The sequence below is a fragment of the Suncus etruscus genome, chromosome 18, assembly GCF_024139225.1.
Source record: "Suncus etruscus isolate mSunEtr1 chromosome 18, mSunEtr1.pri.cur, whole genome shotgun sequence".
Lineage (NCBI taxonomy): Eukaryota > Metazoa > Chordata > Mammalia > Eulipotyphla > Soricidae > Suncus > Suncus etruscus.
In genome coordinates, this window is record NC_064865.1 from 26,806,420 (window position 1) to 26,830,119 (window position 23,700).

At 43.2% G+C, this 23,700-nt stretch overlaps 1 protein-coding gene across 1 annotated transcript in view; it reads right to left on the minus strand.

Annotated features, from left to right (window-relative positions):
- Nucleotides 1–3,894: 3,894 nt before the first annotated feature.
- LOC125995749 (triggering receptor expressed on myeloid cells 3-like) overlaps nucleotides 3,895–23,700 on the minus strand; it is a 31,605-nt gene continuing 11,799 nt past the window's right edge. Inside the window, exons 2-5 of the mRNA XM_049764749.1 lie at nucleotides 19,548–19,695; nucleotides 7,722–8,078; nucleotides 5,688–5,834; nucleotides 3,895–3,971 (exon numbers count right to left, since the gene is read on the minus strand). Of these exons, the coding sequence (XP_049620706.1) occupies nucleotides 3,895–3,971; nucleotides 5,688–5,834; nucleotides 7,722–8,078; nucleotides 19,548–19,695 (729 nt within the window). The remainder of the gene's footprint in view (nucleotides 3,972–5,687; nucleotides 5,835–7,721; nucleotides 8,079–19,547; nucleotides 19,696–23,700) is intronic.

Genomic DNA, 23,700 nt, shown 5'->3' on the forward strand with positions numbered 1-23,700 from the left:
GGAGAGAGAAAAAGCAAATGTTTACTTAAATTTGAGCAGAAACTCCTAAAACTATTTGATTATTGTCTAAACTCTTTTACAATATGATTTCCCATATTTTTAATTCTTTAAACCATGACCATGTTCACAAAGCTTCTTGTGATACACTTATTAATATTCTTGGCAGCAAATAATGAAAAATCGTAAAAACATTTTAATCATGCTTAATTCTACATACAGGAAGTAGAATTTTACCTAGTCTCCTGGCCTCAGTTTACAGGCAGAAGACACCAGCAATTCACATGAGACAAATTAATTTTTAATACCAGGAAAAATGCCCACTACTTTGGCAGACTTCAGACTTTTAAAAGATTTACAATTAACAATCACCAATTTTTTAAAAACCTTTAAACTGAACCTCAATTATTCTTCTCAAATTCTTGATTATTTCCTTAAAAACTAAAACTTTTATCTTTTAGATGTTTATTGATCTTATTACCCCATTTTCAACCAATAGCATAAAAATACTATAACATGTTTTGAAAAATTCAAAACCTTTTTTAATGCAACACATTAGCTAAGGTTTAATCACCTAGTTCGATCTGACAGTCTTTTAATACATATTCTTAGTCCCTTTTTCACATCCTCAAACTTTCTGCCTGCATCTACTTTTCCTCTTTTGATAATATATATTATTTTCTGCATACCCACATATCCTCCTTCATAAGTATTTGACAAGATTTTTAAACATTTAACCAAAAGTAAATAAAAGCTTATAGTCTGATCAAGTTTATAAGTATTCCATGTTGAAATTCCTATATGCCAGATTGACAAAATTCTTACATCAACATAAATTCTTCTTTTTTCTTTTTTTTTTTCTTTTTGGTTTTTGGGCCACACCCCGCATTGCTCAGGGGTTACTCCTGGCTGTCTGCTCAGAAATAGCTCCTGGCAGGCATTGGGGACCATATGGGACACCGGGATTCCAACCAACCACCTTTGGTCCTGGATCAGCTGCTTGCAAGGCAAACGCCGCTGTGCTATCTCTCCGGGCCCAACATAAATTCTCTTAAGAGATTTTCAAGTTTGCAATATAAAAAAATTAAAATTTTAAGACATGACCTTTCCTCACAATTTTAATTATTGTTCTCCTGTATAACTTAGAACACCATCTAAGATAGTTCTTTTTCTGTAACTATTTCAGGCATACCAGTTAGCATTTCTTACTGCTTTATTACTAGTCATAGGTCTACTACAAAACAACCCTGGTGATTTTCTTTATTAATCCAAATGCCAAATTTATGACAGTGCCCCTAACATTTATCTTAAATCCAAATTACCAAGTGATTTTATGCTTTGCAAGACCATACAACTTTAGCGAATGAGAAATAGGCAAAGTATAATCAAGGATAACTATTACTTTTTAAAACCAAGCACTATAGTAACTTAAGTTGTAAAGTCTTAGAAATATAGAATAAGACTGATTTTACTCCAATTTTAAAAGGCCTTCACTTTATACAAATACTTAAACTCTTATATTTTTATTTCAATTAAAAAATTGCTAGAAACACTTCCATCTGACAGGACCAAGTTTTCCCCTATTACACTTAGTAAAAACAATTTAGGCATTTTCACCTTGAGACCTTTAACCACATTAAATTTTATATTGTTATCTAGATTTAGTTATTCGACAATATTAAGCGTTCACAAGATTAACATTATTAAAATGCTAACCACAAAATTCTCTACAGTTTCAACTTTTAAAAAGTAATATGGATTTTTAATAGAAACATAAAGATTCACATTATAGCTACATTACAATGCTGTTGGAACCTGTTTTAAACTTGTAAAAGTTTCTGATAATCCTCCTCCCTTCCCTGATTTTCCACGGGTGGGTGGCACTCTTTGCTGTCTGTATTAGAACCCAATCAGAAAGCTTAATCATAATAATTTGCAACATTACCCATCCCATTTTTCATTTTAAGAAATTTCTAAGTCAGAGGAAGTCTCTCAGTAGAAATGTAAAAAAAAAAATTTTCCCCCCTCTGGGCTTTCAGTCACTATCAAAACAAAAGGCAGGGTTTTTTTCTCCTTTGATACTTAAAGGGCTCACCTGGATCCCTCTGCCTAACCCCAATCCCAGCAGGGGAGCCTGGGATTAGACAGACAATAAACTTTTTTTTCAGAAGCTCAAACTGAACCTTTTTTTTTCTTTTTACTCTTCAGCTGTTTTCCTTTTCAGCCATTCTCCAGTCCAGCCAAAGGCGGCATGGGGTCCTCAAACTTTTTAAACAGGGGGCCAGTTCACTGTCCTTCAGACTGATGGAGGGCCAGATTATAGTAAAAACAAAAATTATGAACAAATTTCTATGCACACTGCATATATCTTATTTAGAAGTGAAGAAACAAAATGGGAATAAATACAATATGTGGCCCGCGGGCCGTAGTTTGAAGACCCCTGAAAGGGACCATTTATTTTCTCTCCAGCCAAAAGCGGCCAGTTAAAAGCAGCCAGCACAAGCTTCCATGAAGTTTTGATTCTGCCCTCCCCCTCTCTTTATCCACGTGCAGATAAATTCATTTTCCTCTGGCCTTAACTAAAGCATGGCAGGAAACCTGGGTGTTCGCAAAATCCAGATATTCTCCAAGGAAAAGTTATCCCCTATGGCCATTGAGAAATCTGGGGTTTACGACCCCTGACACCCTCTGCCATGTCCCTAGAAGAACAAAGCCGGCTCAACACAAAATTTCTGACCCGAGGGGTAGCATTCTTCCTAGAGTTTCCCTTCATGTTCAGACCAAACAAAGAAAACACAGAACACAGACGAAGAAAACACAGAATACAGAACCACAGGAGGACAAACACAACTTTCACGGAAATACACGTAGGAATGGACGGTCCCACTCTCGCACTCACTCACCTGAATTAAGCCAAATGGAGTCCACTTACTCCAAAACTCCAATAGAACTTCTCCTTCATAGGAGCCAGGATTCTTGCTCGAATTAGTTCCATTGAGAAGGTTTCTATTGACCTTTTTTTCTGCCAAGGAGGCCTTGCCTGACCTCCTCCCTGTTGAGAGGGTTCCACCTGACTCTCTCCCTGATGAGAAAGGTCCCACTAGACCACTTCTCCCTAGGGCTCCCCACTTGCCAGGAGGAGGCTTTCGGCTGAAAAACTGAGCTCAAAAAAGTAGAAAAAACGGTGCACCGGCTGCAGTTTAGAGTCCAGCTTCTTTCCCAGTCACAGCTTATTTCACTGGGGCCTCCCAAGAATTGCCCTACAGAATTGCCCGGGCTGGAATAGAGTTATAGATTCAGAATATACCTGATATGAGGGTGCCAGGCGTCCTTGGTCCTCCAGAATCCCCAGAGCGTCCCCTAGGGTGTGGCCTGTGATCCTGTGACACGTCTGTCAGTCACAGTTCACAGGACCTTTACAACCTGAATGAACAGCTACCACTGTCCCGTACGTCCTTGCCAATTCGTCCATCACACAAACTCACATGCACACAGTCACAGAGAGTCGACACCAGACTGACAAAGACAAGACAGACAAGGCGCTGACCTAGTGCCTGATGTCTTGGACCACACTGCTTCTGTGTGCCAGCACCATCTCAGTGAGATCTCCAAAATGTTGGGGTCCACAAGACCCCAAACCCCGAGGTGCTGCATGCCAAAGAGGCAGAGGCAATGGTCCAAGACAGCAAGGCTTTTATTTAGGCATGCCTGGACTCAAGGGCAAAAAGGAGCCGTCTCAAACCCCAGTTCAGGGCAGAGCCGGTTTTTATACTTTTCAAATCATTCCATTACATCTTATCGGTTACACAAAAGGTGATAAATTCTAATTTACACCATACAGTTCCTTTTCCTGGCGCCCGTGAAGTTTGTGTCAGAGATTGATTGATAGCCCGGCTGTCAGAGCCTCGAAGGGGTTAGAGGTGCCTGCAAACTGCAGCGGTCCTCGAGCCTAGAGGTGTCTGGGGTGGTGAATCCTAGAAAGCAGATGGGGATGGGGAATTTTTCTTAACCCTTTCACAAGTGGCAGTAAATAACGAAAACCAACCTATACTTCAGTGAGAGGCCAGCCCTAAAGGAGTTTAGAAAGGAAGCTTCATGGAAGAAATGGGGGATTTCCTCCATTTACTATGGAGGGTACTAGAGTACCATAGGGTACTATGGAGTCAAGGATTCACTGCTCAAACCTGTCTAGAAACACAGAAGGAAAAATGGTGTAGAGAGGGCTTGGGGGAGAGTGCAATGCTTTTGTAAGAATTTATGTGGAAGAAATTTGTCTTGGTGCATTTCTGCAAACCCACAAAATTTCCTCCTCCAGCACTAATCGAAACATTCAACTAGACTCTGGGGGCCAGAGTGATAGTACATAGTACATTTTGTATTGAATGCAACATACCCAGGTTCAATCCTGGGCATCCAATAGCATGCCCCTGAAAGGCTCGGTAGTCCAGATGCTGCTTTGACACAGAGAAATGAAGAGACAGTCACTCAGTCAAAAGCTCAAGTGGGTTCTTTATTCTGGCCGGCCAGGGTCCAGTGCCCATCTAGAACCTAACAGAGGCAAAGGACCACGTAGCTTTCTTTGTTCATCCTTATATACCATAAGAAGGGGAGAGGGGGAGAGGGGGTAGGAATGACTTCCTTATAAAGGCATAACATCCGCTGAGGTAATACAAGTTCCTTATAAGGGCATAACATCCACTGAGACAGTACAAGTTATCACATGAGCTTAGGGTTGATATAAACTTTCTTTTTAGGACAAAAAGGGTTAGATACAAAAAGCAGGTATAAGCATAGAAAATTACAGAATTCTGGTTACAAAACCTGACCTTTAAGTTCCATGAGCTACAGCTGTGGGGGCTGGTGTAACTAGTTGTTGACTTTCCTTTTCACCCCAAGCACTGCCAGGAGGAATTCCTGAGTACAGAACCAGGAAAAAGTGCTGAGCACTGCTGGGTGATGCCAACAGCTAAAAGGGGGGAGGGGAAACTCTGGGCAATAATGATGCACCAGCATAAGCTCATTCACTGTGATGAAGTTTTCCCCCAGGTGATATGTGGACAGTGGGAGAGGTGAGGAGTGATGGCTTCCCTTGAGGGCCAAAGAACAAGGCTAGGCAGCAGTAGGGGAAAAAATAGGAGATTCCCGTGTCTTCTACTTTGAGTCCCGCCTGCTCTGCCCTAGCCGCCATCTTTCCAGGGCTCTTCTATCTCGCTCTTTTCATTTATGCTTTTCTTCCTCTGGGTGACAGAGGGGCTGTACTGAGAGATCATGAAAGGCATTTGGGAAGCCTTGAATTGACTGCAGGATAGAAAGTGAGGTGTTGTTTGTTTGGGCTGGAAGCATGCTCTGAGCACCTTGTGCGGGGTACATTCAGGAGGTCACACCTGGAGAGGGAGAGAGAAATGGACAGTTGAAGGTGTCCCATCCACCCATATTCAATGCCCTTCCCTCCTCAATGGAAAGACCTAATTGGCAGTAAGCACCTGCCCATCCCCATGTCATTCTTCCTGTCGTAGGGACACATTGTTCCAAAGGTAACCCTGACCCTTCCATAGCCCAGAGAGTGAAACAGAAGTCAGGACAGGTTGAGGAGAATTCTAGGAGATGGTCCTCTATACTCACCTCTGTAGTATGGTTCCTGTTACCTGACTCACCTCCACCCAATTCTCGTCAGACATGGCCCCACTCACCTGAGGCCCGGAATTTTCGGAGGAAGATCAACATAACTGAGAAAATGAGGCATTTGTTCAGAGTGAAGCCACAGGCAAGAACAATGACTGAAACAGGCAGGCCAGACTGGTCAGAGGCCAATGTTTCATTGACTGACCCTCTTGCATCTGAAAGAGGAACAGAAAATTTTCTGTCATGCTGGTACTGCTCCTGCCTCTGACTATGAGAGCCATCAAGCAGGAGTTGGCATCCTTTCAAGATGGAGCTTCTTTCTTTTCCATAAGCCCAAGTCAGGCTCTCATCACAAAGGAATCCAGCTGAGAACACCAGCCTGCAGGAACTAGTGGTACCTGCTCAGTCCCAGCCTAACATCACTTGAGGATCCTTGTTCTGTAGGTATGAATAAACTTTGGGAGACTGCAGTGCTTTATCTAGAAATTTCTGCAAAGAAGAGGTTTCTAGGCACTTCTCCACTGAAGCTAAACTTTTAGAGTGTGTGGAACCCAATAGTGAATTCATCCAAGAGAAAGGGTGTAACCCATGTAAGATAATAAAATCTTCTCAGACAACAAACATCTGTGACACCAGAGAAGACCTGGCTAGGTGTGGGACTGCCTTTGGGCAGCTGAATAGGGTCACTGCTCTTTATTCCAGAAGGCAGCATAAATGGCACGTAGGCATGCCAGTGTTGTCTAGGATAGTACTGTGAAGTTCAATTTCATCCAAAGACATTCAGGGAGAAGCAGGAAGTAAACCAGGGTGTCCTTGGAACACTGACTCCAAAGGAGAAGTTTTATGGAGAAGTTTGAGGCCAAAATATTGGACTCCCTTTCTGCTCTGTAGTTCCCTATGGGTAGACAGGTATGCTGATAGAAAATTAGGGTGTGTTATAGACTCCCCTCAAAGATAAGCAGCCCCGTCAGTGAGGGACCACTTTATTTACTCTGTAACAACTATCTCTCTTCTGTATATTTGAAGGCTCTTGAAAATAAACAGCCTTTTATTGGCCACTCTCCAACCACAGCCAACATTGACCAAAGCAGATAGCTTTGCAGGGTTCCAACTGCACCTAACTGGGGAGAAGACGTAATTGTGCCTTCTTGTCCATTGGACTTCCTGTGTGCAAGGACAGCTTAGCAAGTTTTTTGTGAAAGTAAACTAGGGGAGTTCCTGGCACGTAGGCCATCTGTATCTTTTCCCCTAGAAGTGTCTCTGCCACAGAAGAAAAGGAGATTTAAAATCACCTAGTACAGGGCTGAAGTGATAGCACAGCAGCAGGGAGTTTTCCTTGCAAGCAGCCAACATGGGGATGGACCAAGGTTCGGTTTCTGGCATCCCAGATGATTCCCAGAGCCTGCCAGGAGTTTTCTGAGTGCAGAGCCAGGAGAAACCCCTAAGTACTGCTGGGTGTAGCCCAAAACAAACAAACAAAAAAGAAGAACCACCTAGTACACCTTCCTCATTACATTCTTTTTGATGTTGTTGTTTTTGGGTCACACAAGGCAGCACTCAGGGGTTACTCATGGCTCTGCACTCAGAAATTACTCCTGGCAGGCATGGGGGACTGTATGGGATGCCCAGGATTTGAACATCATCCTGAATAGGCTGCATGCAAGGCAAACCCCCTACTCTATCTCTAAGGCCCCTCCTCATTTTATTCTGGGAAATTCTCTCCATAAGTGTTTAGTGGTCAACCAAGTCACACCCAGCAGTGCTTGGAAACCACAAGACCAGGAAGAAGTGGTACAGGTATAAAACCCAGGGCCTCACACATGTAAAGTACAGCAGGCCTCATCCTGGACTTTGAGCTACCTTTCCTGCACCAACTGTCTTGATTGGATTGTTGAATTGATCAAGACCCACAGAGGAACTCTAACCCAATCATGAAGTGAATCAAAACTTCCCTGGGGCACTGAACAGAATTGGGGTCACCTGCCACCCCTAACCCCAGCCTGCTCACTCCCAAAGCAGCTTTCTTGGTGTTTGGAGCACCAGTGATTGTGGCTTAGCCTCTGCCCAAACATTTCCCTATTGGAGAACACACAAATGCTCACCTTTACAGTCTATCAGTCTAAATCGAGGGTTCAGGATTACATGATTCTGGGGTGAGAGGTAGATCACACACTGGTACAATCCTATGTCCTGCCTCTGCACCTCCATCACTGTCACCATGAAAATGGATTCCGTGGGAAAATCTTTCAACACATATCTGCCCATCTGAGCCCGGTTAAAATTGGCATCTCTAGAGTTTGTGCGCACCAGTGTTTCTGGAGGGCCCCGTTGATGCACCCTCTGCCAAGCCTTGAAGTTGGACGAGAATTTCATGTTGTAAACACAGTCTGTTGTCATGTTCTCTCCTTCCATCAGGCACATTTGCTCCTCATCATCCTCTTGGTCTACAGCTTGGAATTCTAGAGGGAGGAGAAATATTCTTGAACAAACCTTCTCCCTCCAGCACTGGATGCAATATCACTATCCAAGAGTACAAGGAACAAGGCCTGGTAGGTTCAGCAAAGCAGAACACCTGCTTTGCTGGCTGAAGATCCTCTAGCTGACTCTCTAGCACTACCCCTATGTGAGACCCAAGCCATAGCAGCAACAAACTAGAAATAAATAAGGTTGTTAGCAGGGCCTCTCAAATGATAAGTATTCAGAAACTCAAGGAACGAGAGGGAGGCTAAAGCTGGACCCAGACGATCCCACATGCCAGGATTCCTATTCCTCTCCTATGGGTATGGCTAGGAATCTGGGCAGACAGCTGTCCAATGGCCTCCTGAGCTGACCATCTAGTCCAGGAGACTGAGATCCCCCCATGCTAAACTGGTCTTCAGGGCCAGGTTTGGCAACTGGGCTGTGGGGGGACGGGGGAGGAGGGAAATTCCAATCCCATGCTTTTTCACACTGGAGAGGAAGGCTGCAGCTGGACCCAGAAAATCCCACATGCCAGGATTACTGCTCCTCTTCTACTGGCATGGCTGGGAATCTGGACAGACAGCTGGCCAAAGGCCCCCAGGACTGACCAGTTAGTCCTGGAAACCGAGAGCCCCCCATGCCAAGCTGGCTTTCAAGGCCAAGTCTGGCATCTGAGCTCTGGGGGGATGGGAGGAGGCAAACTCCTCCCTCATGCTTTTTCATAATGGAGAGGGAGGCTGCAGCTGGACCCAGATGATCCCACATGCCAGAATTCCTGCTCCTCTCCTATGGGTATGGCTGGGAATCTGGGCAGACAGCTGGCCAATGGCCTCCTGGGCTGACCATCTAGTCCAGGAGACCGAGATCCCCCCCATGCCAAATTGGTCTTCAGGGCCAGGTTTGGCAACTGGGCTGTGGGGGGAGAGGGGAGGAGGGAAACTCCTCCCATATTCATACTGGACCCCCTGCAGCGGTGTCTTTTCTTACTAATACTCATTTTTATAACCGTGCAGGCACATTTGCGCCCATGCAACAAATATACTCTTTAAGCATTATCTAATAATGTTCTTCATTCTAGACGGTTCCTAGGAAAGGAAACGGAATACCAAAGTTTGGATGATAACACTCAAATAGATCTTAAAGTCAGTCTTTATGGACGTGACTTTCCGTACTGACTCCAAGCCGAAATCACAAACAATTCATATATATGTATTGTATATAGCCCCTGTCATGTATTGCCTCTCCCCTACCCCTGTGTCTCCTCTATCCCCTCATTTTTCAATCCTGATCCATTATCTTCCCCTAATTTAACCCTCTTTACCCTCAATTCCTAACTCGGTAGGCACCAAGATTGACCTCCTGCCCCAACAGACCACCTTCCAACTCCTCAGTGAAAGACACCCTCTGGGTCCCCGTTCTCATGCATCGGCAAAGAACTACAACCAGCAAGCCTGCTGATTCATGCCCTCTCATCCCCACCAAATTGTGGACTGTTACACGATACAGGAATCGGCCTCAGCAAAACTCTCAGCTCAATGACACTATATGGTCTCGTAATGCAGCAAATTATCTCTTAAACTCAATTTCAAGGCCTGTGAATCGAAAAGTACTTTGTCTTTTACTCCCCACAAGAATATATCAAAAGATTAATTGGGAGTCTTATATTGCCTATGGAGGCTCAATAACTGTATAACAATACACCTTAAGATGTGTATTCCTGGGCCCGGAGAGATAGCACAGTGGTGTTTGCCTTGCAAGCAGCCGATCCAGGACCAAAGGTGGTTGGTTCGAATCCCGGTGTCCCATATGGTCCCCCGTGCTGCCAGGAGCTATTTCTGAGCAGACAGCCAGGAGTAACCCCTGAGCACTGCCGGGTGTGACCCAAAAACCAAAAAAAAAAAAAAAAAAAGATGTGTATTCCTAAATATACAAGTAGACTCCTCCACCACTTGTTTTATTCAAATACCTTTTCTTTTTAACTCAGTTTTATTTATTTGTTCTATTTTAATATATATTTTTTTTCTCTATCCTTACCATTTTTGGTGCTGCTTGGTACAAAAAGCCTTGACAGGGATAAAAGCTCAGAACAAAACCAGACGACAGAGACTGTCATCCTTACCCAGAATAGCACCAGCAACACAGTATGACACCATACATTTTTGTATGGGCACAGTAAAAAAAGGGGAAACCATAGACACAGAAACAAGATCTTATCTTCTAGGGATAAGAACTCACTTTTTGGGGCCGGGAAGGTGGCGCTAGAGGTAAGGTGTCTGCTTTGCAAGCGCTAGCGTAGGACAGACCTCGGTTCGATCCCCCGGCATCCCATATGGTCCCCCCAAGCCAGGGGCGATTTCTAAACGCATAGCCAGGAGTAACCCCTGAGCGTCAAACGGGTGTGGCCCAAAAACCAAAAAAAAAAAAAAAAAAAAAGAACTCACTTTTTATAGCAGAAGGGTGCCTCCCATCCTGAACATGTGTCATGTGGATACAACCAGTCCCCAGGAGATTGGACAGTGTTAGTCCAATCCAAAACCCCAGATCACCAAAGTAGAAATGATACAGCTCCGGGCAACACCACCAGGAACTAAGCTCCATTGGGAGATTTATAACACTACTCTGGCACCAACTTGTGCCAGTTTTGATATGACAACGAAGAAAGGAAAACTTGACCTAAGACCAGGCTGTCCTATCACATCACCTGACACAGAAGAGCTATCGTCCTTTGAACTGTGAAAAATAAGAGCACCAACAACAGAAAACTGACTTTGACAACTGTGACTGAACAGAGCCTATGTTGGGACTAATAAGGAAAACCCTACCCTAGACTATAGTCCAGGACACATAAAAAACAATAACAACAACAACAACAAGATGTCTTATTGCAGAGGTCCAACTTGGACAACAGAGACTGAGCAGAACTTTTGGATCCATAATATCCTAGGCTTCGGCTTAGTGACTGAACAGGAGCAAGTGTTACAGAAGACTGAACACCACAACAACGATGGATAGGAACCTCTAGAACCTAGAGACTCTATCCTAGACCCTGACCTATAACCTGCGCAAATACCAGGATCACTAGCTACAGTGGCTTTGTTTTCTCACACACAACTGAAAGGAAACTTTCCTGGCATCACAAAAAAGCCTTTGGGATGGGGTAATGAGTATATATGGACCAGGGGTTGATCCCAGAATGGTATGCTTCAAGGATGGAGAAACCCTGAATCTCTTAGGCCACAGGAATTCCCTTACTTCCCCAATACTTACTGTGCCTATGCAAAAAAAAAAAAAAAAAAAGTGGGGGGAACGCCAAACCCTACCACTCCAGCACCCATACTTTTTCTTGTTTTGTTTTGATTTGTTAGTTTTTGACTTTATTTTCCTTCTCTTTTTTCTTCCACTTTTCTCTTTTTCACGCTTGTGGTTATTATTTAGAGATTTTTTTTTTTTTTTTTTGGTTTTTGGGCCACACCCGGCACTGCTCAGGGGTTACTCCTGGCTGTCTGCTCAGAAACAGCTCCTGGCAGGCACGGGGGACCATATGGGACACCGGGATTCGAACCAACCACCTTTGGTCCTGGAGCGGCTGCTTGCAAGGCAAACGCAGCTGTACTATCTCTCCGGGCCCTAGAGATTTATTTTTATTTTTATTTGCCGGGTCCATTTTTTTTCTTTTTTCTTTCTATTTTTTTTCTCTCTCTCTTCTTTCTATTTTTGGTAGTTGTCACCAATTTTTTTCTCCCCTTTTTCTTATCCTTTTTATCTCCAATGATGGTGGAATGGATGCTCAATCTACAACAAGCTGTAAAGTGGAGACCAGTTGCACTAGCATACTGGGGGTAGAGGAGGGAGATATGGGATGCATACTGGGAACAGGGGCGGAGGGAGGACAGCGCTGGTGGTGGGAATGCCCCTCATTCATTGTCACTATGTACCATAAATGATGCAATGAAAGATTTGTAATCCACTTTTGTCACAATAAAAATAAAAAATAAATAAAAAAGAAACTCAAGGAACACTTCTGAACAATTTCATTTGAAAACTATAGTCTAAGACTGTGGTGCTGACAGAAGTGGAAGAGTCCTCCAGGCTTGTACCTATAGACTAAATGATGTTAAAGAGGCCATGATCATATGTCAGATAGATGTCAGGCACATAGAAAGGCTGCACTATCTCTCTGATCCCAACAAAAGGTTCTAGGGGCAAAAGCAACTGTAGAGCAACGCAAGGAAGGTGTTGTCTTGCATGAATCTGACCAGATGGTCAGTCCCCTGAGCACCACCAAGAGTAATTGCCTAGTACATAAATCCCCCTGAGTATTACTGGATGTGGCCCCGCCCCAAACAAATTTAATTTTTTAATTTAATTTAATTTTTAATTTAATTTTTTTTCTTTGGTTTTAGGTCACACCTGGCAGGGGATACTCCTGACTCTGTGCTCAGATATCGCTCCTGGCAGGCACAGAGGGGGGGGAGTAACCATATGGGATGCCGGGATTTGAACCACCATCCATCCTAGATTGGCAGAATGCAAGTAAATGCACTACTGCTGTGCTATTTAAAAGGTTTTAAATTGTTAATTTAAAAAAAGGGGGAGGCAAAGATATAGTACAGTGGGTAGGCTCTTCTTGCCTTATATGTGGCTGACCTGGACTCAATCCCCAGCACTCCATATGTTTACCTGATGTCAGACTGCTAGCAGAGCCAGGAGAAAGCCACAAGCACTGCCAAATGTGGCCCCAAAATAAAACAAAACAAAATTCTTAAAAAAATATAAACAAATGTGGGGCCAGAGCGATAGCACAGCAGCACAGCATTGCCTTGCACACAGCAGACTTGGGAAGGACCTGGGTTTGATCCCAAGCCTGCCAGGGGTGATTTCTGAACACAGAGCCAGGAGTCACCCCTGAACACCACTGGGTGTGCCCCCCAAAAAAAACAAAAATAAATAAATAAATGAAAAAAGGAAACAAGGACCAGAAAGATAGTACTCTGGGTAGGTTGCTTGCATCTGACCCACATTCAATCCCCTGCATCTCATGTGTTCCCCTGAGCCCAGCAAGAATGATTTCTGAGCACAAATCCAGCCCTTCCTGGATATGGTCCAAAAAAAAAAATGAATAAATAAATAAAAGCAAAATAGTTTAATCACCCAGATTTGATTCTATTTGGATTTTTCTCAGGTAAATTTCCTTCTGTCTGGTACATATTACTCAATAGTAGCTCAATAGTGTATCCAGTTGATACCCTTCCTGCTCCTCTCCCCAATACCATACATCTCATCCCAAGAAGTGTCTGCCTAAGCCTTCAGCTGACACCAATCTCTCTTCTCATCCCTCCCACTTTTCCATTGTTCACCTGCACAGCTTAGACATCATTAGGCCCGTTATGCCGTAAATTCTGGACCTACAATGTCACATCCATAGGAACAGTTCTATGATGTGTGCGCCATTTACAAATTAGGATGCTTGAGGAACTGAAACATGAGCAAATTTGCTAAAGTCATGCTTGTAGAAAGCAGAGGTAAGAATTGAACAACTCAATCTAATTCTAGAATTCTCTCTGTCTACACACTTACCTTTGTACCTTACACCATATATATATATATATATATATATATATATATATATATATATATATATATTGTTTTGTTTTATTTTGTTTTGTTATTTGGGCCACACCCGGTGATGCTCAGGGGTTACTCCTGGCTATGAGCTCAGAAATCGCTCCTGGCTTGGGGCACCATATGGGATGCCAGGGGATCGTACTGCTGCCCATCCTAGGTTAGCGCTCGCAAGGCAAATGCCTTACCTCTAGTGCCATTGCTCCGGCATTACACCATATATTTTTTAGCACATCTAATTGTGGGACAGGATACTCCTATGTGTTATTATGCTCTTGGCATTTTCTCCCCAGCAGATCAAGGGGACAAGTGAGGCAACACATGCTGTTGAAAGAATGGCATGCAAAGCATTTTGTAAGACTTCCCAAGAGTTATCCCCCTGCTGGTTCTATATTTTTGTTGTGTTGCTGCCATTTGTACCTTTCCTCTACTAGACTTCCCTCTGCCTCTTTTATTCCCTGAAGAAGAGATTTTGCTTTATTTCTCCTTCCAGCTGCAAGAAATCTGATAGTTTGTCTGACTTTTCGCCACTTTTTTCACTTTGAGAGGCACTGGAGGTACCTCTTGCAATGATCTCATTGCTGAATGCCAGTCAGGTTAAGGTGGACCAATAGGCTGCATCTCCTCCCTTTCTTTCTCTCTTTTTCCTTTCCTGTCTCTACTGCATCTCTTTCCTCCATGTAACGAAGCAAATGCCCTCTTGGAGGAGGTGCCTTTCCTTTGTCATCACATCCCCCTAGACCTCTGCTTACCTGATACCCAGAGCAGCAACAGCAATCTCCAAGGCCACCACCCCCAGGATCCTGTCCCCCACATTCTCTCTGCAGCCTGGATCAGCTGTGAGTTGAGAGTCCTGGGATACTTTCAGTTGTGAAACTATATTGAGTCACCTAGCTGTCTTCTCTCATTGGAGAATATGTTGTTGACTGTGATTTTGCAATTAAGCAATATGCTGGGAGCTGTAATAATGGGAAGCAGCTGATGCAGAAAAATGCAACAAAGGGATTCTAACCCTTGTGACAGCTTCCTTCCTTCCTGTTTTCAGAGTGTCACAAGGTCCTCTGAGCAACACTCAGGACTTCCAGGTGTCAGGTGCCCCATTTAATGTTCCACCTGTTCACTCTCCTCCTCACATACAACACAGTCTCCTCTCTGGCCAGAGACCAGAACATCTGCACCACCCCTCATGCTTCCCATGCTGAAGTCTCTCATATGTCCTCTTTGACTGACCTTTAGGGTCCACTTCAACCCTTCTGATGAATCACCTTCTTGAATCTTTCCACATCCTCTTTCTCAAATGTGGGCAATTTGCTGAATAATGCAGGAACGTTAGCATTCAGTGACAGTGCAAGACTGATTGGTGAATCTGGGAAGCACCCAGGAATCTGAATTTGATACAAAGTCAGGTGAAAGCCACTGAAGCCAGTGGCCCAAAAGAGTTGCCTATAAAAACTGTTTATGCAGTTAGGGTTACATGCATTTCCTGACCAGCTTCATAACCAATGATGCATTCCATACATGCACTTAATATTACTAAGAGTGGTCCCGAATGCCCTCAAGCACCAGTGGGTGTAATATTGGAGGCTCCTGAACATTTATGGGGTAACCATAAATGGGTCACTTCAGTAACCAAGCAATGCTACATTCTTTTTTTTTTTTTTTTTTTTGGTTTTTGGGCCACACCCCGTGACGCTCAGGGGTTACTCCTGGCTATGCGCTCAGAAGTTGCTCCTGGCTTCTTGGGGGACCATATGGGACGCCGGGGGATCGAACCGCGGTCCGTCCTAGGCTAGCGCAGGCAAGGCAGGCACCTTACCTCCAGCGCCACCGCCCGGCCCCGCAATGCTACATTCTTAGGCCCTTGCATTAAATGACCAGCCATGTTTGTCAAGAATTGTTGTATGGGGCATTCCAGGGCACATCAGCCTCATTTAGGACTCATAAAATATAATTTAAAATTTAATAACATCTTTACACAGAGAGGTATGAACTCTATGTACTTTGTTGGGCATGAGGCCTGAACTCTGCTCTAAGCATGCTCATTCAGTTTTAGTAATTCTGGGAGAACTGGAAAAATGCCACCCACCTGTTCAGAGGTAATTATGCACTTGATATTGGTTATCTCTTAGTAACTCAACCCAAGAAGCTTTTCGATTTGGAGAACTTGACCCAATGTGTGGGTCCCACTTTAATACATAGCCTACTCACCTTCTCTTGGCTACAGGGACAGATGTCTTTCCTGATTCTCCTCTCTAGCACAAGTAGTAAAATCCTAACACATGACCACAGCTGTGCCCAGCTTATGATTTAGCCTCATTTTTAGGATCACAAATTTGTGAGAAAGATTATGACCACTGTGAGATAACCTACACAGTGGTCAAAGAGATACTGAGAGTCCAAGATGAGTATGTGGGTGGCTTCTCCTGTCTCCAGTGGACATGCTGTGAAAGCCCTAAAATGACACTGTTGGGTTCACTTTCTCTCTGTGTCTACTGCCTTCTAAACTACAACTTCTTCCCAGTTCTATGAGTTGCAGATATCCTTAATTTTCTGTCCTGAGTCAAATGGCCATAGATTATGTCATGCGCCAAAGGATCCCAGTTGATATCATTCTGTCTGCTCTTGGAAACAATGAAGAACATCTTCAGACTGAGACTCAGAGATTCGGGGAATCACTCAAGATCAGATACACTTGGAGGATTATGAGAGCAAGTGAACAGATCTGGTGTTTAATCCCAAAGCCTATGTGAGTAACCACACGCCACATGTATTGCTCCCAGTGTCTGCAGGAAATAGAGGCTCAAGTGAATAATCAAGATGTGTTCCTTCAAAGTGTGGGTAGTAAGGCAGCGAAACATCTCAAAGTACCAGTGCATATGCACTGCTACGTGAAATTGATTCATGACAAAATACCACATTGCACAACCACTTGTGGAGGGAAAAATCTTGTGGGTAGGATTTGGTGAACCAGAAAAAGGAAGCTGCATTTTCTTGAGGCTGGTGGAGCAGCTATAATCCTCCTCTATGCCAGTAGGCCTACTGGTGGAGTGTCACCCAAACTTGAAGAAAGGAGCTATTTGGCGAAGTGCTCCAGGGGCTTTCAATAGAGAATGTAGCTCCACAAGGAGGATAAAGACCCTAATGTCAATTCTCTTCCCACTGTTATGATGCCTTATGGTTGAATCAAAGATAAACCCAGTAGGCAAGGAAGCCAGATATATAGCCCCATTAGTCAAGCTCACAAGCATGGAGCAGGGAAGAGAAAATAGTGTGGAGAGAGCCTGCAGGAGCCATGCGGAGACTTTCAACTTGTGGCACGTAGATACACTCTGATGCAGGGAGAACTTGTGCCCAAACTCCCTAACCCTAAAGTATAACAATGTCTTATGGTTAAGGCTCAGAAGAGGGTGTCCTCACCCAAAGGATAATGTGAACCCCTGAGAAGGTGTCCCAGAAGTCTGCATTTTCAATAGGCATATCAGGTGACTCTGAAGAGGAAGATTAAGGAATAGCTTGAAAAAGTCCACCCAAGATTTCTCTGCCTCCTAGAGAGCATTTGACTCTGGAACTTCCATTCTCTGACCTTCCTGTCAACCTCACAGACAGGAACAACACTAGAGTGCAGGTCTCAAAGGCACCAGAGAACTCAATAGTATATCAGCCTTGCAAATGTGAGACCAAGAAGCCAATTGCTTGCACTTTCTAACAGACACAAAAGCAATTCCAGGGCAACTGCCTTTAGGGATTCCCCCAAGAAGCTTTACTGTGTGGTCTCATGGTAAGCATCACAAGTCATGTGTGCAAGAATTCTAAGTGATTCTGACATATGGCTTTTAGGGGGTTAGTCTTGAGTCAAAGCATACTTCTGGAGAAAAAAAAAGTCAGAACTAAATACCCAAGCCAAAGTTAATGACAATAGAATCAAGAGACCCAGATTATAACCATCTAAACTTAAAATGGGCCTCTTACATTGGCAGGCCAGGGGGCTAAGGGTGGTAGTATAGGATGCATGCTGGGAACTTTGGTGAAGGGAGGTCAACACTGATGTTGGGAATGACCCTAATTCACTGTCACTGTATGTCTGAAATCCAACTATGAAGGACTTGTAAATTCACAAAAAAAATTAATGTAGATGTACACACACATAAAATCATTCTTCTGGGACCAGAAAGATAGTACAGTAGGTTGGGTGTTATAGCTTTTCTGAGGATAGTAAAGTATGAACTTATAGAAATTATAATTACAAAAACCTTCTGGCAATGTCTCAGCATAGACTTAGTACTGCTATGTTATGTACCAACATGAAAGAAAACTAAGAAAGAGGTGTGGAGACAAAACACAAATTAGATAGTGCTAGGGCTCAATCCAAGGCCACGTATAGGCAAGACATGATCTTTCTCACTGAGTCATATCCCCAATCCATGTTCTAAGTTGAATGAAAATTTAATTATACTACAAAAAGATAAGTGCCAGAAAACTGAGAGATTCTCGTCATTCTATACACATAAAACAGTCTTCTATATGTCTTACAAAAAATACACTGAGACCTGCCCTCTCTTCCAGAAATTTATTCTGTTAGTCAGAAGAGTACATGAAATGGAACCAAAAAACAAAAAAACCAGCCAAACCAAAAAAAAAAAAGACAATTTCACCGCTAGAGGGTGCTGGAATGATCCAGGGAAGCAGTTTGCCTCGGATGCAACTGGGGAAGTGAGTTTTCCTCTGCCTTCTTTAGCTCAGCCAATCAACATCTACAAGGCCCCACTTTGTGCCAGACACTACTTTAGTTGTCATGGCTACAGAATTGTGCATGGCCCAGACCATTCATTCTGGTTCTAGGGGAGAAACATGAGTAAAATGGTCACTATTATGGAAGACAGTAAAGATTCAGCTCTGGAGCCTTCTCAAAACAAAAACCAGGCACAGACAGCACTGAAATCATCTGGAAGATGATCAGAAATACAGAATCCAGATGCTACACAACCCTACCTATTGAACTGAAGAATGTATTTGAAATAAGATGGTCAGGCAGGTAGTACCCAAAGAAGAAATTGAGAGCTATTGCTTTGGAAGAACCCAGAAAGTGCTCCAGAACAAGAGGGTGGTTTATAGGTATTTCCCTGAAAATATTTCATTGTGGAAACCTGATGGATGAGACTAATTCATCCCAAATATATCATTCACTTTTCAGTGCTGCCCAAAACTGTGCTTCCTAAAACTGAACCCTTAATTTGCCTCAGCTTCCCAAATGAAATCACATACATAGAATTAATCTCTGGGCTGAAGTGATAGCACAGAGGTAGGGTGTTTGCCTCGAACATAGCCTACCCAAGATGGACCTGGGTTTGATCCCTAACATCCCAGATGGTTCCCCGGGTCTGCCAGGAGCAATTTCTGAGCATAGAGCTAAGTGTAACCCCTGAGCACCTCCGGGTGTGGCCCCAAAACAAAAACAAACAAAAATAGAATCAATATCTTACTGTTGGCTCAAATGTCACTCATTGACCTAAAATGAGAAATAGGGTGAGTCTGAGAGAAAAACAGGCTGCTAGGAGTTTTGAGCCTCAACTCTGCTGTTGTACCTCTACTACTCCTTCTCCTTCAAGGCCACCTGTCTCCATCTTCCAAGAACCCTCTGCCAGTTACTCACCCTTGGTACCATTAGGTTGATATATCAGGGGAGACAGATTTCAGGCTCCTTGGGAGGGCGGAAGGTCACATATGGCAGGTGTGACACTGACCCATGAACTGGTTGCTCCAGCTAACATGTAGGAAGACTTCACTGTGGATGACTTCTGGGAAGTTCCTCTCTGCCTGGACTTGACTAGATATCTATCCCAGATTACCTCTGAATACCAGAGTCAGGGGCTCCCATCCTTCCTTCAGCCCCTCCAAAGCCTGCAGGCTGTTGGCAGATTCCAGAATGAAGAAGGGGCAGCTCATTACCAGAGTGTGCCCCTCAGGTTGCACAAATGTTGCTTCAGATTCTGCTGTCTGTGAGTGAGGAACTCAAGTTAAATTTGGTTAGGAATAACTTTTCTCACTTTGGAAAAAAAAAAAAAGAAAGGAATCACACACAATTTTTTCCCTTGGGTGGATTTAGAGTTATTGTGCTAAGCAAATGAATCAGAAGGACAAATACAAAATGATCCCACTCATATGTGTCCTATAAAGAAGCAAGGAAAGATATAGATAAATAGGGGCCAGAGAGATAGCATGGAGGTAAGGCGTTTGCCTCTCGTGCAGAAGGTCAGTGGTTAAAATCCCAGCATCCTATATGGTCCCCTGAGCCTGCCAGGAGTGATTTCTGAGCATAGAGCCAGGAGGAAACCCTGAGCACTGCCGGGTGTGACCCCCCCCAAAATATAAATGACCGATAAAAACAAAACAGGTTTTTGGGCCTGATGTTTCACTTTTGCAGATGCAGTAATGCTAAGAGGCACCAGAGTTATACACATCAATGCTCAGGGAACCAGCTGGTGCAAGGGATCAAACCTACAGTCTTGTGCATGCAAGATATGTGCTCAAACCCTTTGAAGTGTTTCTCCTGGTTCCTCACTCCAGGATTTTTCTGAGTAAAAGCCTATCTCCTTTCATCCCCAAGACAATTTACACCTGCACTTTCTCTCAGCATCCCACCATGTATGTGATCAGGGAGCACATGGATGGGGAGAAACCTCTGGTGTCATTCGAGAGAATGCTGCAATTATTAAATAAGAAAATACTTCCAAACAGATGCAGCTCAATGAGCTGAGTGAAACCTTTGTGTGCAGGAAGCCTAGGTTCGATTCTAGGTAGCACACAGTCCCCAGAGTTCCACCAGGAGCAACCCACAAGTATAGAGCTAGGAGTAATCCTTACTGGTCTAAAAATATAAAGCAAAATAATATGCATATATAAATTTTTAAAGCAACAGAACCAGAAGTAAGCCTTGACCACCAGTGGGTGTGACCCAAAACAATTTTTTTTTTTTTGGTTTTTGGGCCACACCCAGCGGTGCTCAGGTGTCACTCCTGGCTATCTGCTCAGAAATAGCTCCTGGTAGGCACGGGGGACCATATGGGACACCGAGATTCAAACCAACCACCTTTGGCCCTGGATCGGCTGCTTGCAAGGCAAACGCCGCTGTGCTATCTCTCCGGGCCCCCAAAACCATTTTTAAAAGGAGACCAAGATTACTAAATTTCCAACAGAAAAAAAATTAATTTAAATAAAGACTCCTGATACTAAAAAAAATAGGGAGATAAAAAACTTGATTGCTTCAAAGAATTGATAAGAGCTCTCAGACTTCTATGATTGGTAAAAGAGGTAGTAGACGATTGGGTAAAACATTTTTCTCCAAAATTTTAAACCTAAAATGGTTTTTGTTTTTTTAGTATAAAACATGGAAAAGATACTATCATATACACACTTTTTAAAAATATATAAAAAATACTGAGAGCCCTGCCATCTGGCCATATATCTGTGCCGTGGGTTCTCTCCCATGTCCCTGGCTCTGGGCTTGCTTTCTTCTCTGTGCTAAGTGATGGGAATGTGAGGAAAAGTTGGCTCTTCCCCCTTTCCTGACACTGCCTTTCTCTTGCATTCAAGGACTCTGCTGGTCCATCTTGGTCCTATTCAAGGATACTTAACACATTTCCCAAAGTGGGTAGATGATGCTGGAAAGATCCAGGGCTCAGGAGTCACTTGCACAATCTTTACTGATTTTATTGGCTTTTTCTTTTGCAAAAATGTGTAATGTGATCATTATGTGAAAACATTTTAGCATATTTTGCCATTGTTACCTGAGAAATGGTGAGATGAGGGGCCAGAGAGATAATACAGTGGATAAAGTTTTTGTCTTGCACATGACCAACCTGGGTTCAAACCCAGCATTGCATATGGTCCCCCAAGCACTGCTAGGAGTCATTCTGATTGCAGAGCCATTTGGGGGTGGTTCAGGATCCACCCCTGAACATTGGGTGTGGCTCCAAAACAAAAACAAACCCAAAATATAGTGGGTGATTATGTAGTGCAATAATTATGAGGTGAAATACAGTAACCTTGGGTACAATTAGGGTTTATTTATAGAAGGTTCTTTTCCAGAGGAGCACTGAATGATTTTCTTTCTGAGAAAATATGGAAGAAGAAAAGAAATGAAGAAAAAGAGTGTTTTTTACCACAAAAAAAAAAAAAAAAAAGAGTGGGGCCGGAGAGATAACCTGGAGGTAGTGAGTCTGCCTTGCATGCAGAAAGACAGTGGTTGGGGCCGGAGAGATAGCATGGAGGTAAGACATTTACCTTTCATGCAGAAGGTCATCGGTTCGAATCCCGGCATCCCATATGGTCCCCCGTGCATGCCAGGAGCAATTTCTGAGCGCGGAGCCAGGAAAAAACCCTGAGCACTGCCGGGTGTGACCCAAAAACCACAAAAAAAAAAAAAAAGAAAGAAGAAAGAAAGAAAGAAAGAAAGAAAGAGAGAGAGAGAGAGAGAGAGAGAGAGAAGAAAGGAAAGAAAGAAAGAAAGAAAGAAAGAAAGAAAGAAAGAAAGAAAGAAAGAAAGAAAGAAAGAAAGAAAGAAAGAAAGAAAGAAAGAAAGAAAGAAAGAAAGAAAGAAAGAAAGAAAGAAAGAAAGAAAGAAAGAAAGAAAGAAAGAAAGAAAGAAAGAAAGAAAGAAAGAAAGAAAGAAAGAAAGAAAGAAAGAAAGAAAGAAAGAAAGAAAGAAAGAAAGAAAGAAAGAAAGACAGTGGTTAAATCCCAGCATCCCATATGGTCCCCCGAGCCTCCCAGGAGCGATTTCTGAGCATAGAGCCAGGAGTAACCCCTGAGCGCCGCCGGGTGTGACCCAAAATCAACAAAACAAAACAAAACAAAAAAATAGTTTAAAAAGTATTAGAAAAATTTTAAAAGTATTGTTATAAAACAATAAAGCAAATACAGAGAAATATGAGTAATTGTTAAGTTTTGGGGTTGTTTTTTTGTTTTTTGGGCCACACCCGGCGGTGCTCTCAGGCGTTACTCCTGGCTGTCTGCTCAGAAATAGCTCCTGGCAAGCACGGGGGACCATATGGGACACCGGGATTCGAACCAACCACCTTAGGTCCTGGATCGGCTGCTTGCAAGGCAAACACCGCTGTGCTATCTCTCCGGGCCCAATTGTTTAATATAGATATTGAATATACAAATGTTGGTCATACTAGTCTCTCCGCTTTTATATTTGAACCTGCTCATAAAAAAGGCAAATATATCAAAATGTTGACTGTTGTTCCCTCCAAGATATGAGTATATTTTACTGAATACTTGTTTACAAAAACGTACTATTTTTGTTTTCATAATCTTAACATGTAAAAACGGTCTTTGCTATGTTTTTGTTTGTTTTTTTTTTTTTTTTTTTTTTTTGGTTTTTGGTTTTTGGGTCACACCCGGCAGCGCTCACGGCTTACTCCTGGCTCTATGCTCAGAAATTGCTCCTAGTAGGCTCAGGGGACCATATAGGATGCCAGGATTCGAACCAATGAGCTTCTGCATGAAAGGCAAAAGCCCTATCTCCATGCTATCTCTCCGGCCCCTATGTTTAATTTTTAATAATCATTATAATTCCAGATAATAAGCTAAATTAAATTTTTTTGTTTGTTTTGGGTCACACCAGGCAGCACTCAGTTACGCAGGCTCAGGGGACCATATGGGATGCCAGGATTCGAACCACTATCTTTCTGCATGCAAGGCAAATGCCCTACCTCCATGATATCTCCCGGGCCCCATAAATTATTTTTAATTATGTATGACTCTTCCTTTTGCTCACACATTTTTTTTAGTTGAATGACCATGAGATAGTTACAAAATTGTTCATGATTTTCACTCATACAATATCCAACACCCATTTCTTCACCAGCACATTTTCCCCATCACTAATATCCCCAGTTTGCCCCCTCTGTCCTCACCAGCCCTCTCCTCCCTACCTGCCTCTATGGCATTCTCTCTCTCTCTCTCTCTCTCTCTCTCTCTCTCTCTCTCTCTCTC